Here is a 14,971-nt window from a genome sequence, read left to right as displayed (position 1 = left end):
TGCTTGGTTGGTTTTTGCAGCCCAGACAAAGCATATCGATAAAATGTGAACAATATAGTATTTTTAAAAGTGTTTTCCCATCTTTAGTGGAACAAGCTAAGAGCCTTGCATAATTCGCCATACTTTGTTACTGCCCTTCTGCTGTCCACACGAGGCCAGAGACTATTGTCCATGTCTAAGCATGGTCACTTAGACTAAGACGTTGAGTGCTAGTCCCTAAACAAAAGCTCTTTTCTGGGTGTGATTTATTGTAGCAACAGGCCTTGACAACAGCTTAAATCCATAGTGATCATGCAATGCCTGCATAGTTTCTATGAAAAACAGGAGGCAAAGCTGCCTGTTCTGCTTCCAAACTGGCTCTTGTTGTACCATGGGCTGCAATACATCTAGTGGGGTAACAGTGGAGGAGGCATCACCCAAAAATCCACCCCCTGGCAGAGAAGTTCCAACGCAGGTAATAAACTGTTGAAACGTTCTCTACTTCCACATATAGTGTGGCATTCCAAGGTCAGTACTACAGGTTTTACTTTTCTTTAGATGAGAGATCAACTGAGAATGATGGTATTTTTTTAAAAAGTATGCCTTATTTACATACATCCTAGTAAAGCATAATGGCTGGAAATAGGTTCCTGAAGCCAGACAGCAAAATCATCCCTCTTGAAACAGATTTTCTAAAGCAGTGACGTGGACCTGAAGTCTCAATGCAGCTAACTCCAGCTAAACACTCTCCACTTTCTAAGCCTCCATTTGTGTCCAAAATAAAACTGAAATAGCATTCAGCTTAATTCCATCTCTTCTCCAGCTCTGACACGTATCACATTCTTAAGGCTGCTATTATTATTATTATTATTATTATTATTATTATTATTATTATTATTATTATTTTCTCACCTGCCTCTCCTCATGGATCAAGGTGGGGAAAAACAACAAATAAACAATGAACAACATCAATTAAAACACATTAATTAAAATATGCCACAGTTTAAAGGGACATAGTTTTAGGTACAACTTACTGCAAAAACCTGTAGTTTTTGGTACAACTAACTTTGGCATAGGTTATTTTTAAGGCTGCATATCCATTGCGTTAATAATCCAGTTTGACACCACTTTAACTGCCGTGGCTGAATGCTATGAAATTCTGCAAAGTGTCATTTGTTATGGAACCAGAACTCTCTGAAACAGAAGGCTAAATGATTTTTAAAAAACTACAGCCCAGAATTCCATAGCATTGAGCCATGGCTGTAAAAGTGCTGTCAAATTGGAGTATTTCTGCCATGCAGATGCAGGCCAAAAACCTTATCACTTTACAGTGTCAGTATCAGAAAAGTGGCTTTCTGCTTAGCTATTTACATGCCCTCAAAACACTTCTGTTCTCTTCCCGAGGGAGACAGTCGTAAAAGAGTGTCTTTTGTTGTGCTGGGAAAATCCGTTTAGCAAAAGACACACTTTTACAACTTTCTCCCTCTGGAAGAAAAACACATGTGCTACAATGCCATGTGGAGAGGTAGGCAGAAATCTGCTCCTCTACCACTTCATGTCAGCTTACTTTTGTAAGGTGGTTAGGCTCGAAGTGAAAAGAGCAGTGTAGAGTTTGAGGGTGGCAGCAGTCAGTTACACAATTGTGGGTGAGTGTACAAAATTCAAGATGTTTCAGTGCAAAAACATAACGAAACTACTGTAAAACTTTGGTAAGAAACTTCAAATGAAGGGCGATGAATGTAAAAACAGGATGCGGCTAATTAGCGAGGGCCTTAACAAAGTTTGGCTGAAGGAGCTGCCCAGGCCATGTTCAGATTGAAGATAAATAACCATAAGAAGTGATTTTAAAATTGTCCATCAATTGTTTAGTACCTGGATAACAGGGTGAATAGCCACACAGGTCACCTGGGCACTTCCTCCACCACAAAAATAAATGCATTGTATTTCTGTTTCAAGTATAGTAGCTATTCCTAGATTTGTATCTCTGAGTGTGAATTAGAACATGCAAATTTTATGCAAATTACTGTCTTCCTATTTTGGATACCCAGTTCTTCCTTTTTGGCAATGCCTAAGAGGCTACCCTATTCATTGTTGGTTTTTTGCCTTGAAGTCATTTCCAGTTTACGGTGACTCTAGGCAACCCTATTACAGTACAGAGCTTTCTTGGCAAGATTTGTTCAGAGAAGATTTGAATCTGCCTTTGAGAGTATGATTTGCCCAAAGTCACCCGGTGGGCTTCTGTGGCTCAGTGAAGATTTGAACCTTAGCCTCCAGAATCCTAGTCCTATGCTCAAACCACTACACCGTGCTAGCTATCATCCTATTCATTACTGAACTTATATGGAAACTGAACATTTGATATCGGTGTCAAAGATCATTTAAGTAACAATTGAGTAGTTATTAAATAATAATAATAATAATAATAATAATAATAATAATGTTTATTTATATACCGCTTTTCCAAATTAGATCAAAGCGGTGTACAACAGGAAGTACAAAACAAAGACAAAATAAAACATAACAGGCCTCTCTCCCCCTCAAGATAGTGGTCAGAAGGAGGGCTCTTAGTCTTTCAGGCCAGGCCTCTCTCCCCCTCAAGATGGTGGTCAGAAGGAGGGCTCTTAGTCTTTCCAGGCCAGGCCTCTCTCCCCCTCAAGATGGTGGTCGGAAGGAGGGCTCATAGTCTTTCTCCCCCTCAAGATGGTGGTCGGAAGGAGGGCTCTTAGTCTTTCCAAAAGAAACTAGAAGTCTGATAGGGATGGATGGGTTATTTCGGCTAAAATTACAAGACTAGAGGTAGGCTAGGAAAAGAAGGGGCAAGTCAAATCTGAAAAAAATTGGTCTGTAGGCAAGAAATGGATAGATAAAATAAGACAGGAAGGAATACAAAGGGAACCTTAACTGCTTATAGTAGCCTCTCTTAATCTCTGCAACTGTAGACCTGTATTTTATACTTATAAACAATTAAATATCCTGAATTTCTTTTCTATCACCCTTCTCTACTGATACATTGGGGAACTAGGCTAACCCATTTCAGCCCTTCCCTTCCTCTGTACCAGACTTTGGGAGAACAGAACAAACTTATACAAATGAGCCATGAACACTGGCAAATGCCACAGTGTTGGCGGGGTTTATGTATATGGCTGCAAAGTTTTACAGCTAAATGCTAATGTTGCTATTTTATAGGCTGAAAAGGATGCATCTCTTGAGTCAATCAGTATCTCTTCAAGTGGGTCAATAAATGAAGATGGTTCACGTCAAGGAAAATTGCAGGAAAACCATCTGGAACAAGGAAATACTAAACAAAATACAGGTGTGGGTTATTAGTATCTTACTTTATAAAAATAGTACTTTCTATTTAATAGAGGAAAGCTTTAACTACACTAAGACCCTCTTTTTGGTCTTTCCATATTCAATGGGCCTTGCACTGTTCAGCAAGGGACTCCACTGGTATTTGTCCAGCTGTCTCAGAAGAATGCTTTGTCTCATTTCTTTTTCTTGATATACCCCGTGTCAGGTTTATTCACATATTTAAAGTGAAGCACATTTATATTCACAAATGGGCACTCCAATATGTTTCTAGAAGTGAAGAGAAAAGGAAAACCACACCAGCTGACCTCTTGAGGGGGCCAGAGAGGTTTTTTGAAATGCAGAGCCCTGCATCCACGAACTGTAAAACACATAAAAATGAGCACTAGAATGGTACAGGAATCATAAGAAATAAAAAGAAATAAGACAAAAAGTGATGATATTTTAATAACTGTACCTAGTACTGATTGATTAAATAACTATATGGAAGACAACAAGAATGCAGTGTCCATACAAGGATTTGTTGGACTATGTTCCGGGATTTCAGATGTTAATTTCAGTATCCTCTTGGCTTATCTGCAACTACAGGTAAGTAAATTCACCTGTAGTTATAAAACATAGTTTAGAAGAGTTTGTTTTTAAATGACACATCCAAGAATTCCTCAGCTTGCATGGCATTATATTCAGGACAGGTGAGAGCACTTCAGTTCCAAAAAACGCATTAGATTTGTTGTGACAATATGTGTCCCAGATATTTTTGTCTATTGAAAAAAGCCTTAACATGGCAGACGGCTGAAATGCCAGGTTATTGCTTTAAATTCTTGAGCCAATAATTGTCATAAAATGCCTGCCTTGTAAGTCTAGTTCTAAATGAATTCTAATATGACATTGGGGTGACAAAATATCCCATTTATTAGGATGTGGGTTTACAGTATTTTTATTTTTTTCTTTATGAAGACAGTGGAGTTGGACTCCCCAGGAAACCAGTAGGCCTGCTAGAAAAAGAAAGACAGACATCGTCAGACATCTTGGAAGAGCTTCAGATACAAGGTATAATCAAATCCTCAAGAGCAACTTCAAAAAATGGAACAGCAGATGATACCATGGTAAGTCACCTTGAAAACTAGTTGGAACATTTCAAATACCAAGTTGATGGTTTTTGGTGTTAGGTATATATTAATCTTAGAATAGCTCTCTGTGCAATTGAGAACTACATTATTTCTTTAATTCAATTTATTTCTTGTAACCTCATCCCCACCCTTTCTTTCCCTATTGCTCATGTCTAAAACTCCATCCCAGAACACCTTCATGATACTGCTTCTGTCCTGCTTCTTTCAAAATCGCTCTTCAAAAAGCAGCATGTGTAATGGAGGGGGTAGAAGCTGACTCTCCTGCTCCCACTTTTTCCTGGCAACCATTATGACCCTAAAAGGGTCCCCTTAAAAGTTAGGGAAATCTGCTGAATAGGTTAGAATTTGGTTTGGGGAATGGAAGATAATTAATTTGCCCACATATGAAAGTAACCCGAATTCACCAAAATAAAAGCCCTATTCTGTCTGTGTTTTCTCTTGAGTCCTAAAGTGCCCATTTTCAAATTTTATATTAAAATAATCTTCTCCTTCTCTTTAGCTCTTCATAAGAATGCATTTATAAAGGAAAGAAAAATATTTGTTTATTATATAATAATAATAATAGGTTTTATTTATATACCGCCCAATCACTGGGAATCCGAGCGGTTTACAATAGAGGGGATAACAGACAGTTCCCTGCCCACAGGCTTACAATCTAAAAGACACAACACAAAAGGAGAAGGGAATGGTGAGGGGGGGAGGGAATCAGGTCCAGCATTCTTCTCTCCCTCTGAGGCCTGGACCAAGGCAGATGGACCGGAGGGAGGACTCTGCTTCTTCAGGTTAGCCCCTGATGGAACTGGGCCAGCCTTCTCTCCCTCTGAGGCCGAAAGATGACAGTTAGGGAGGGAGGAGCCTCTTTCTTCAGGCTAGCCCCTGATGGTACTGGGCCAGCCTTCTCTCTCCCCCAGAGGCCGAAAGATGACAGTTGGGGAGGGAGGAGCCTCTTTCTTCAGGCTAGCCCCTGATGGTACTGGGCCAGCCTTCTCTCTCCCCCAGAGGCCGAAAGATGACAGTTGGGGAGGGAGGAGCCTCTTTCTTCAGGCTAGCCCCTGATGGTACTGGGCCAGCCTTCTCTCTCCCCCAGAGGCCGAAAGATGACAGTTGGGGAGGGAGGAGCCTCTTATCTTATCTGCAACTAATGTTATAATAACTAACTAACTTATATGCCCCTAAGTTTTACTCCTGTCATAGCAAAATTCATAATTTTGGCACCAAACCTGCCCTCGACTTACACAAGAAATTGACTTGTACACAAGTATATGCAGTAAGTTAGTACCCCTTAAAACACAGATTTCCTTCACATATGGAAATACAGAAAAAATGTATATGCATTTATTCTTAATTTATTTATTGGATTTATATCCTGCCTGTCTCCCAAAATGAGATTCAAGGCAACTAACAATGATTTTTAAAGGATAAAACTACAACATTAATTCCAAAAGTTTAAAAATAATTAAATAATACTAGTATGAAAAGATAAGTTAAAACAGAAATGTATTATCTATTTCTACAGTTGGTACATACCTGAAGGCCACCAGCCAAACTGGAAAAGCTTGAAATCAACAAAGGAAGAAAGCAAATAATTAAACTATAGAGGACAATGAAAGCAGGACATCTTTCCTTGCTAATAGAAGAAATCCACTAATTTGAACCAGTTCACTATAGTATCTGAATATCTAATAATCAAGAATGTGTATGTCATCATCATCACAACAACACAAATCTCAATTAGGGCAGTTTCTGTTCCTTCTTTTTTAAAATGAAACTTGATTTTCCCTGCTTTGCAGAACCTATTTCTAAACAAGCAAAGAGGCAGAGGCTGGAACATGTACATAAAACATATGTGTATTTGTAAAAATGGACTAAAGTCAATATTGACTACGTTTGATGGAAAGAAAAGATCAAGCTCATTTTGACAATAGTTCTGTTCAGATGTTCTTCATGTGGTTACAAGCAGGGGTTGAAGTAGGTGCTCTCTGAGATGACTGTTCTTTTGTACATTGAGCATAGGAGCATACAAATTGTGAGTGTGTGTATGTCTATATAGGTTCATTCTGAAGAATCTATATCCTGCACAATACAAGGTGCCCAAACACGCATGCAGGATCTGTGTACCTACGGTTTTATACATGCACACTTGAATGCCATCCTTTCCTAAACTAGTGGCCTCCAAATATGTTGGCATACAAATCCAATCATCCTCAGCCAACCTAATAATTGGCCACATTTGGAGATTTCTGCTGATTTGAGGAAAGGGTTCTTATGTGTAAGTCAAAACAGGCCCTGCCATTAACAAGTGAATCTCCTCTTCCTATGTTGATGAAACGCACATTAATATTATCTTTATGGATTAGTCCACATGTGCCCATGACTTTAAAATATTTTTTGCTTATTCTGCCTAAAGAGTCATCTCTTTTCAGACAAGTGAAGAGCCACAGAAAAAAGAACTGCTGATTGGCAGACCTTCTCCAATAATCTCCCATGAAAGCAATACTACAGAGAATGAGATAGACTGTTCAACATTTAAAAAAACTTCTGATACTTTTCAATTGCTGTCCCTAAATGTGGGGGCCATAAATTGGATGGAAAAGAAAGAAGTGGATGATAATGAAAAAAACAGTTTGGAAGACTTTACTATGGTAGAGTCAGATGTCACTTATAACACAATAAATGAAGTATTCTGACCGACAAAATTTCTTACTGAAAGTTTTGGAAACATTAGATTTAGTGCTAGTGGGTAAACATTAAATTGTTAAAGAGCCTCAATTGGTTGATCTTAACATGCCAGGAAAGTTTTATAAAAGTTATTCATTCATAGATTTGGTGTCTAATAATTGTCCAATTGCTCAAAAGCATCATTCAAAATTACTGAAAATGACAACAACAAATTTAAGTTGTAAGAATTGTTGAAATAATACCAGCTGACACTTAATGATAATAAATAATTATTTTTTTAATTTGTTGTAGGAATTTTAACAAATGTAAGTTAAAATAATTTAAAATGAATTATTTCTAAGCTCTAACTCTATAGCACTTCTATAGTGAAGTCATTTACATCTAGTCAAAAATAAGCCCCATTGGGTTCAGTGAGACTTATTTCCAGGAAATGTGTACAGGAACAAAATAAATTAATAACAACAACACTATCAACAGGAGTGTCATAGTTCAATGTTGACTTCTTGTGTCTGTACAAAAGAAATAAGCTCCATCACCTGCTTTCTGGGACAATCTTCAACAAGAGCTTGAGACAGAGGTTGCAGAAATAAAGCAGTTTGACACCACTTTAACTGTCATGACTCTATCCTGTTGGATCCTGGGATTTATAGTTTGGTGAGGCACCAAAGATCTGAGCCCTTTGATGCTGAATATCTTATTTACATTCAGAAGACCTGCAATACCTGCTTTTCACAATAACAACTTTGACCTTGCTACAGTTTTAAAAAATTGGCTGTAATTTTATTCACTTTCACTTGGAAAGTAGGTCCATTGAACTCAATAGATTTACTTCAAAGTAGGAATGCACAGGACTGCAGTGGCAAGCATTTTTTTATTTTTTTATTTTTGTGATAACAACAGTAAAAAAGCATTTTGTGTGTGTGTGACAAACACACAGTAAAATAAAGAAGCCCATAATAAAATTATCCAAACAGGGGCAATGGCAGCTATCCAAAATGCAATTATCTTGTAAACTCCATAGTTTCTTTTAAAACTCATGTCTTTTTAGTGAATTATTTAACAATTAATTTAAACTTCCACTTTTCCAATGTTAAAAAAGCAACTAACCTGCTCCAGAAATTATAATTATTAAGTAATTAATTTTAAAAATTAACATAAGATCTCGCTTTCTGGAGAATAAATTCAGGCTTGTTTGTGCATATGTGCTAGATAGCATACAATATATTCTGTAACCTTCTTACAGTTCAGATATGAATCTCAATCACTAAATATGTAGAAGCATGTTACAAAAAGACAAAGAAAATTGCACTTCTTGGGTTTGCATTCCAGGATCATTACGACTGGGAGAATGAAGCTAATATGGTTTAGGTAGGAGCAGGGAGAGGAAATGTGCATGCAATTTATTTCTGAGCACAGTAGATGGAGCACTGGTGAATATCAGCTTATGCCTGGTGGAAACTCAAGCAGCCCAGCTTCCACAGGGCTGGACAAGCATCTTTCTGTGCAGCCATTCCCATTTCTCAAAACTTAACATTTCTGCACGCCTAGTTCAGGCTTCTGAGGATGCTGGACAAAAGCAAATCACTATTAGGTCCAAAGGTAGGTGTCATAATCATAACTCAGCGAGTCTCTCATTCCATCTCCTTGCCCAAGCAAGAAATAACATTTATAATTGTTTAAGTCTCCTGCCTGAAACGCAGCCCCAAAATATCCATTTAATCCTGACAAGAATGTATAACACCAAAGAAAGCTGCCAAGAATATGAATTGCCAAAGAATGTACAGCATTAGAATAGTAAAAACTAATTACAGTAGATATAGCCATGTTATTCTGTAGAATCTGTATGTAGAGAGATCCTGTTGCACCTTGGAGACTAATTGACAGAAAGAAGTTGGCAACATGAGCTTTCCTCTAGTCTTCTTCCTCAGATCCAAATGCATCTGAGGAAGTAAACTTGAGTCTACGAAAGCTCATGCTGCCAACTTCTTTCTTTCGGTAGAGAACGAAGTAAAAACATTGTTGTTTCTTCTTGTTGTATGCCTTCAAACAGTTTCCAACTTATGCAACTAAGGAGCCTATCGCACCACTTAAAAAACCTTGCTTACCTCTCCTGAGTTGAATTCTCATTTGGGAGGTAGTCAAGTTCTATTGCACATAATTTGATGCCGAATATAGCCCAGCTGCAGCTCAGGTCCCAGGAGTGCTCAGCAAGCTGCTTTTCAAAGTCAGAAAACTCCCGACTTTGAAAATGGGTTTGCTGAGCGCATTTGGAAGCCCAGATGCAGCCGGGCTGTATTCAGCCGGAGAATTTGGTAGTGAATTATGTGTGATAGAAACCAGCAGCCTCCTGAATTAGAATTCAAAGCAAGAGAGGTAAGGTGGGATTTTTTAGCGGTGCAGTAAACTCCTAAGCGTGTGCATGTGTGAAAATAAATAATACAGTGGATCCTTGTTATACGCTGGGGTTTGGTTCCAAGATCCCCCGTGTATAACAAAATCCGTGTATGCTCAAGTCCCATTAAATATAATGACATAGCAAAATGGTGTCCCTTATAAAAAATGGAACATCAAGGTAAATTTATACTTTTTTGGAACATTTTCAAACCGTGTATGCTTGAATCCGTGTATAAAAAATCAGTGTATAAGAAGGGCCGACTGTACATGGAATTACTCCAGAGACTAGGGAGTTACAAAGAGCTCTGGTAGCACAGTGGTTAAATCTGGTAGTGCCCTCACAATGTTGTAAGTTCGATTCTAGAGGAGGGCCCCAAGATCAACTCAACCTTTCATCTTTTTGTAGGTCAGTAAAATGAGTACACAGACTGTTGGAGGGCAATTGGCTTACACATTGTAAACTGCTTAAGGAGTACTAGTTCACTGATAAGCGGTATAGAAAAGTACTTGCTGTTGCTATAGACCAGCAGGAAACTCTGTACTTGCCCTATAGCTGCAGCACAGTTTTACCATTTATAGTTATCTCGATAATGCTATATTTACTGTGGTGAAATCAGAGCAACCAGGAAGAAAACAGCGATCCTACTATGATCAAATGTCCTCTAGTACAGAGTATTTCCAGCCACATAGGTCTGTTCTCACTGCCAAGCTGGATTTTCCAGTTGAATACAGGGTAAAGGGGAGTTTTTTCTTCTCCAGAGTTTCAGTAAAATGTCCTATATTGCCTGTGGCATGTCATGTGCCTGGGTTACAACCACTACAGGATGAGTTCAAGGTTTCCCACTACTGCATACAAGCCCTGTGAGACTCAACAACAGCATAGGTGAGTTTGTTGGAAGAAGGAAAGGTGCCTCTTTATGGAGAACTGACCACAGACAGTGGATTAGACAATGTGCTAGAGGCCGCTAAGCCCTCCACCTATGCTTTACCTGTAGGTCTATTAATAAATAAAAATAACACAAAACAATCTTTTAAAAAATAGCTCGTGGGAGCTCTTTGCAAACAAACCCAAAATATTGTAAGTATCACTGCCCTGCAACTTGGGAAAGTGATCTGGATATAATAACACTACCCTGAAGAAGGTATGGCTTGCTGGCTGGCACCCTGAATAAGAACGCTCCAGACAGGAGGTGAGAGAATGTACTGCAGCATTTTGTTGCAGGTTTCATGTGGTAGTAATACTGTTGCCAAATTTCCAAAATAGTAATAAAGGATACCCAAATTTAAAATATGCAGGGTTGACCTTGGTGGTGCAGTGGTTAAATGTCAGTACTGTAGCCACTCACTCACATCCACAAGGATGTGGGTTCAATTCCAGCCAGGGGCTCCAGGGTCAACTCAGCCTGGCATCATTCTGAGGTCCAGCTTGTTGGAGACAATTAGCTTACAGGTTGTAAACTGCTTAGAGACTGCTTAGTTCAGTATGAAGCGGTGTGGAAATGTAGCTGATATTGCTATTGATATTAACAAGTTTGTGTCCTACCTAAATAGCAAATGAATGCATTGATTTCAGTTTTTCTTTGTAAAATTTGCATATTGTCCACATTCATAAATAACATGACATATAATTTCTGTCTATATGAAAGGCTCACAACCCCAAATACAGGATTATTGATGTTGCATGAGAAAAAGCTTTCCAACCCTGAAACTCCTCAAATAAGGGACACCTGACAGCCCTATAAGAGACAAGCTTTCTGTCTCTCAAATAAGAGTTATCCTTTATAATAGGGTACACCCGGCAACTCTATGTGGTAAATGTTCCCTCTGCAATCATCCCCAGTGAAAAGGGTAATTCATGTGTTGTTTTTTCTGACACAAATATAAATCTGTGTGTCAGAGAAGTACACATTTCCTACTATGAATGTGGTGATAATTTGTGCCCAGAGGCCCTGATAAGTATACCATGAGCCCTTGGTTTTAGGACACCCCATGGATACCAAAATCTGTAGATGCTCAAATACCATTAAATGCAGTGCTATAGTAAAATGGTCTGCCTTATATAAAATGGTGTGTGTGTGTGTGTGTGTATATATATATATATATATATATAGAGAGAGAGAGAGAGAGAGAGAGAGAGAGAGAGAAATATTTTCAACCCATGGATAGATGGATACAGAAGGCCAACTCTACATGGTTTAGGGGTGGTTTTTCCTTCTCAGATTTCTTCCATTTATTATTCTTTTCAGGCAGGGATAAATGATCAGCAACATTTTTTTTAAATAAGCAACTGGCTAATTGAAAATACCATATTATCTATATACTGTATATCTATTTATTTAAAAATATTCCAAACCACACCTTAATCCCAAAGGGGATCCAAAGGTGGTGTACCTGGGTAGAAAAGTAAGCATAACAAGAGTGTAACATCAGTGCAGTAACTCTGAGAACACTCATACTATTCAATCATCCCAAAACACCTATAATTAATGTTAAATGCTCGAGACAGATAAGAATGTTTTGACCAGGTGATCACAATTTGGAAAGGTTACAGGGCTACCCCTAGATATACCAGCCAGAATTTGGTACTAGAATTTTGCTTCCAAGAGCAGCCTTATATATAATATAGTACTCTAACCAGGTTAGACATATCTGCCATCTTACATAGCATACCTACAAGTTAACCAGAAACTTGGGGGAGTAATGGAACCAACAGTGTTTTATCGTTTTACTATGCCAGGAAATAATTATAGTAACTACATCATCATGACAAGAGGGTTCTCATAGAATATTTTGAGTTTTGGGGGGTTTTGTTTGTTTGTTTTTAAAGAGGAATGACCTAGCTAGAGCTTCATACCTGAAAAGTAGCCAAGATATGGCTTGCATGATGTGCATTTTGTCTGGCAGACAGGACATAGCTTCCACAATCCATTCATTTTTATTCTGCATTAATTTCAAAATATGAATTTCCTAGCTCACCTTAAAATAGACATATGATGGACGTTTGAAATGGCATGCATTCCTTTCAACAAGTGATAATCAAATAACATTGCGGTGTTAAAACTCAGCGAGACCACTAGAGTGGGGAGAAAGATATTGCCATATATCTAATGACAAATATGCCTTTCTAAAAGTAGCCTCAAATCGTATTTTTGTCCCATATTGGTGAAACAGTAGTTTTCAGTAAAACTAAAACTATAGTTATACTTCTGATTTGTTTACAAAAGCCCTTGAGAATTATATTTCATGCCATTACTACAGAAACACTTGCCATTGTATTTGTCTGTATTCTCTGGTGAAATTAGAGCTGAATGACCTTGCCATTTCAAAAAATTTTGAAGAATCTGAATATTAATTCCTTTAAAAATTAGTCAATTTGCTTATGCTAATGAAGAGAAAAGAGAAGCAAATGTCATTAAATCTTACTTCTTTGTTTAAGTATACAATAACAAAAGGTTTCCATGTATTCCATGTCCTTGAATAAATGAACACATTTCACAATGGTTACATTTATTTCAGGTTTATACTGTGCTTTGTTTTATTCAATTTAATTCTTTGATGGTTTAATTTATTGTTTTAAACGTGTTCATTGCTAACCAGATAAGGTTAGTTAACAGGCAGTACACAGCAAACAGATATTCATAGTAATTCATTAATAATGCTAAATAGTATTAATTTAATAATAATAATAATTTGTTATTTATTAATTAATTGATGCTATTAAATAGATAACACTTTGAAACAGAAACATTCTAAGAATTCCTTTAATCCAAGAACAATATAATCCCATGAACTTCAGATATATAAATTGACTTAAGGGAGTTCAGCCTTAAGAAAGGAACCAACTCTGGAAAAGTCAGTATGTCTTCAGCTAAAAAAAAAACTTCTTCTGGAGGGAAACTACTGTTCAAAATTTAGAAAAGGATCATTCATTCATTCATCTGATTTATACCTTGCCCTTCTCCCACAAATGGGTCCCTAGATGGCTTTGTTAAAAGGAAAGGCTTTGTACCATATACTGCATAAATAACATCTGAGGACATTCAGCTACCCAAGGTCTCAGTGCAGCAAGTTACTTTTCATCTGCTTGCTATGCAGGGTAAGCTTATATTAGCTGCAGAAAGTACATTAAAAAGCACATACATACACAATATCTAATCCTGAAGAGAGGGAAAGAGGGCACTCTGACATAACATTTTCCAACAGCTGCCATAACAACATGCCTACTGCCAGACAACTGTAGAATGCTGGAGGCAGGCCTGCACATTTCCAACTCCAAGTCCTAGCTACTCTGTATGAAATATCAAAGCATAAGCCTTTGCTATCTCTCTCCACCATCAAATCAGTTGATGCTACCATATGTCCTTTTCTGGCTCTGTCCAGCACCAAGAATGCTCCAGGATATTAGTTGGACAACCCTGCTGGTAAAGGGGTACTCCTGGGTCTTCCCCTTGTGGGAAGGGGAATTTGAGCACCAAGAGCTGTTTTTCCCCCTGGTAGATGAAGCAAAAAGTAACAAACCATATGCAGATTTCTGCTAAAATGCATGGGCATTAATATTGTCCATGTACTCAGAGAATGGGTGTTTGATCTGTTCTATATGGCGTTCCACATTCCCTAAAAGGATCAAGTTACTCTGGGAGTGTTGATAAACCTATCTTTGTCCTTTCAGTCCCAAATGGCATGTGTGCAGGGTGACAAAGATGTCCTCCTTTTCCAGGATATGCCCTACACTTCCAACTTCTGTCCAGGAAGAATTTCAAAATGTCCTCCATTTTGAGCACGGCTAAGAAGCCTGAATTTATATTTATATTAGTGGTTTTAGCTTTTGTTTGGTAATGCCCTACGTTTCTCTTGAACGTTCTACAATTTGTGGTGCCTTGTCCTCATTTGTGGTTAGGTCATCTGGTCATCCTGCATGTGTGGTACAGAGTGCCCTTAACCACCTGAGGATGGTATGACAGTAGCGGTCCTGGACACAGATAGTCCAGTCACAGTGTTCAATGATCAGTGGCATCATTAAGGAGGTGCAAGGGGTTCAGATCACACCGGGTGACACTTCAGAGGAGGGGTGACACCTGGTTCCCCCCCCCCTGCAGTGTTTGTGTGTGCACTGGTACTGCCCAGCGCCTGCCCCTTATCTCCTACCCCAAGTCTCTCCATGAGGAGGAGGCCAAGGAAGCAGAGGAGGAGAGGCAGCATGCACCCCTTCTGTCTCTTCCCACTGCCTCACTTTCCCAGTTTCAGCAGCCTTGGGTGGGTGAGCAGGCAGGTGGGCAGGTGAGAGAGGAGGAGGAGGAAGAGGAGGGGCAAACACACACCTCTCATGGCTTCTCCATTGCCTGGCTTTCTCCCCAAGGGAGAAGGGGGCAAGTGTGCCCCTTCCACTGCCTCACTTGCCCAGCCAGCCCCCAGTGGCTGGGGACAGGAGGCAAGGGAGTCTGCCACTGCTGCCACCACCCAGCTACCCTTACAGGGTGTGG

General features: G+C 38.8%; 1 protein-coding gene across 1 annotated transcript in view; it reads left to right on the top strand.

Annotated features, from left to right (window-relative positions):
- Positions 1-333: 333 nt before the first annotated feature.
- RBM24 (RNA binding motif protein 24) overlaps positions 334-14,971 on the top strand; it is a 60,719-nt gene continuing 46,081 nt past the window's right edge. Inside the window, exons 1-3 of the mRNA XM_089516775.1 lie at positions 334-454; positions 3,166-3,292; positions 4,246-4,394. Coding sequence (XP_089372901.1) covers positions 371-454; positions 3,166-3,292; positions 4,246-4,394 — 360 coding nt within the window. The 5' untranslated portion in view covers positions 334-370. The remainder of the gene's footprint in view (positions 455-3,165; positions 3,293-4,245; positions 4,395-14,971) is intronic.

Source organism: Sceloporus occidentalis, unplaced genomic scaffold (assembly GCF_023333645.1).
Source record: "Sceloporus occidentalis isolate IW3139 unplaced genomic scaffold, rSceOcc1.0.p SCAF_3, whole genome shotgun sequence".
Taxonomy (NCBI): Eukaryota; Metazoa; Chordata; class Lepidosauria; order Squamata; family Phrynosomatidae; genus Sceloporus; species Sceloporus occidentalis.
The sequence above is the reverse complement of the archived record's forward strand: the minus strand, read 5'-3'. Positions and strand labels throughout refer to the sequence as shown.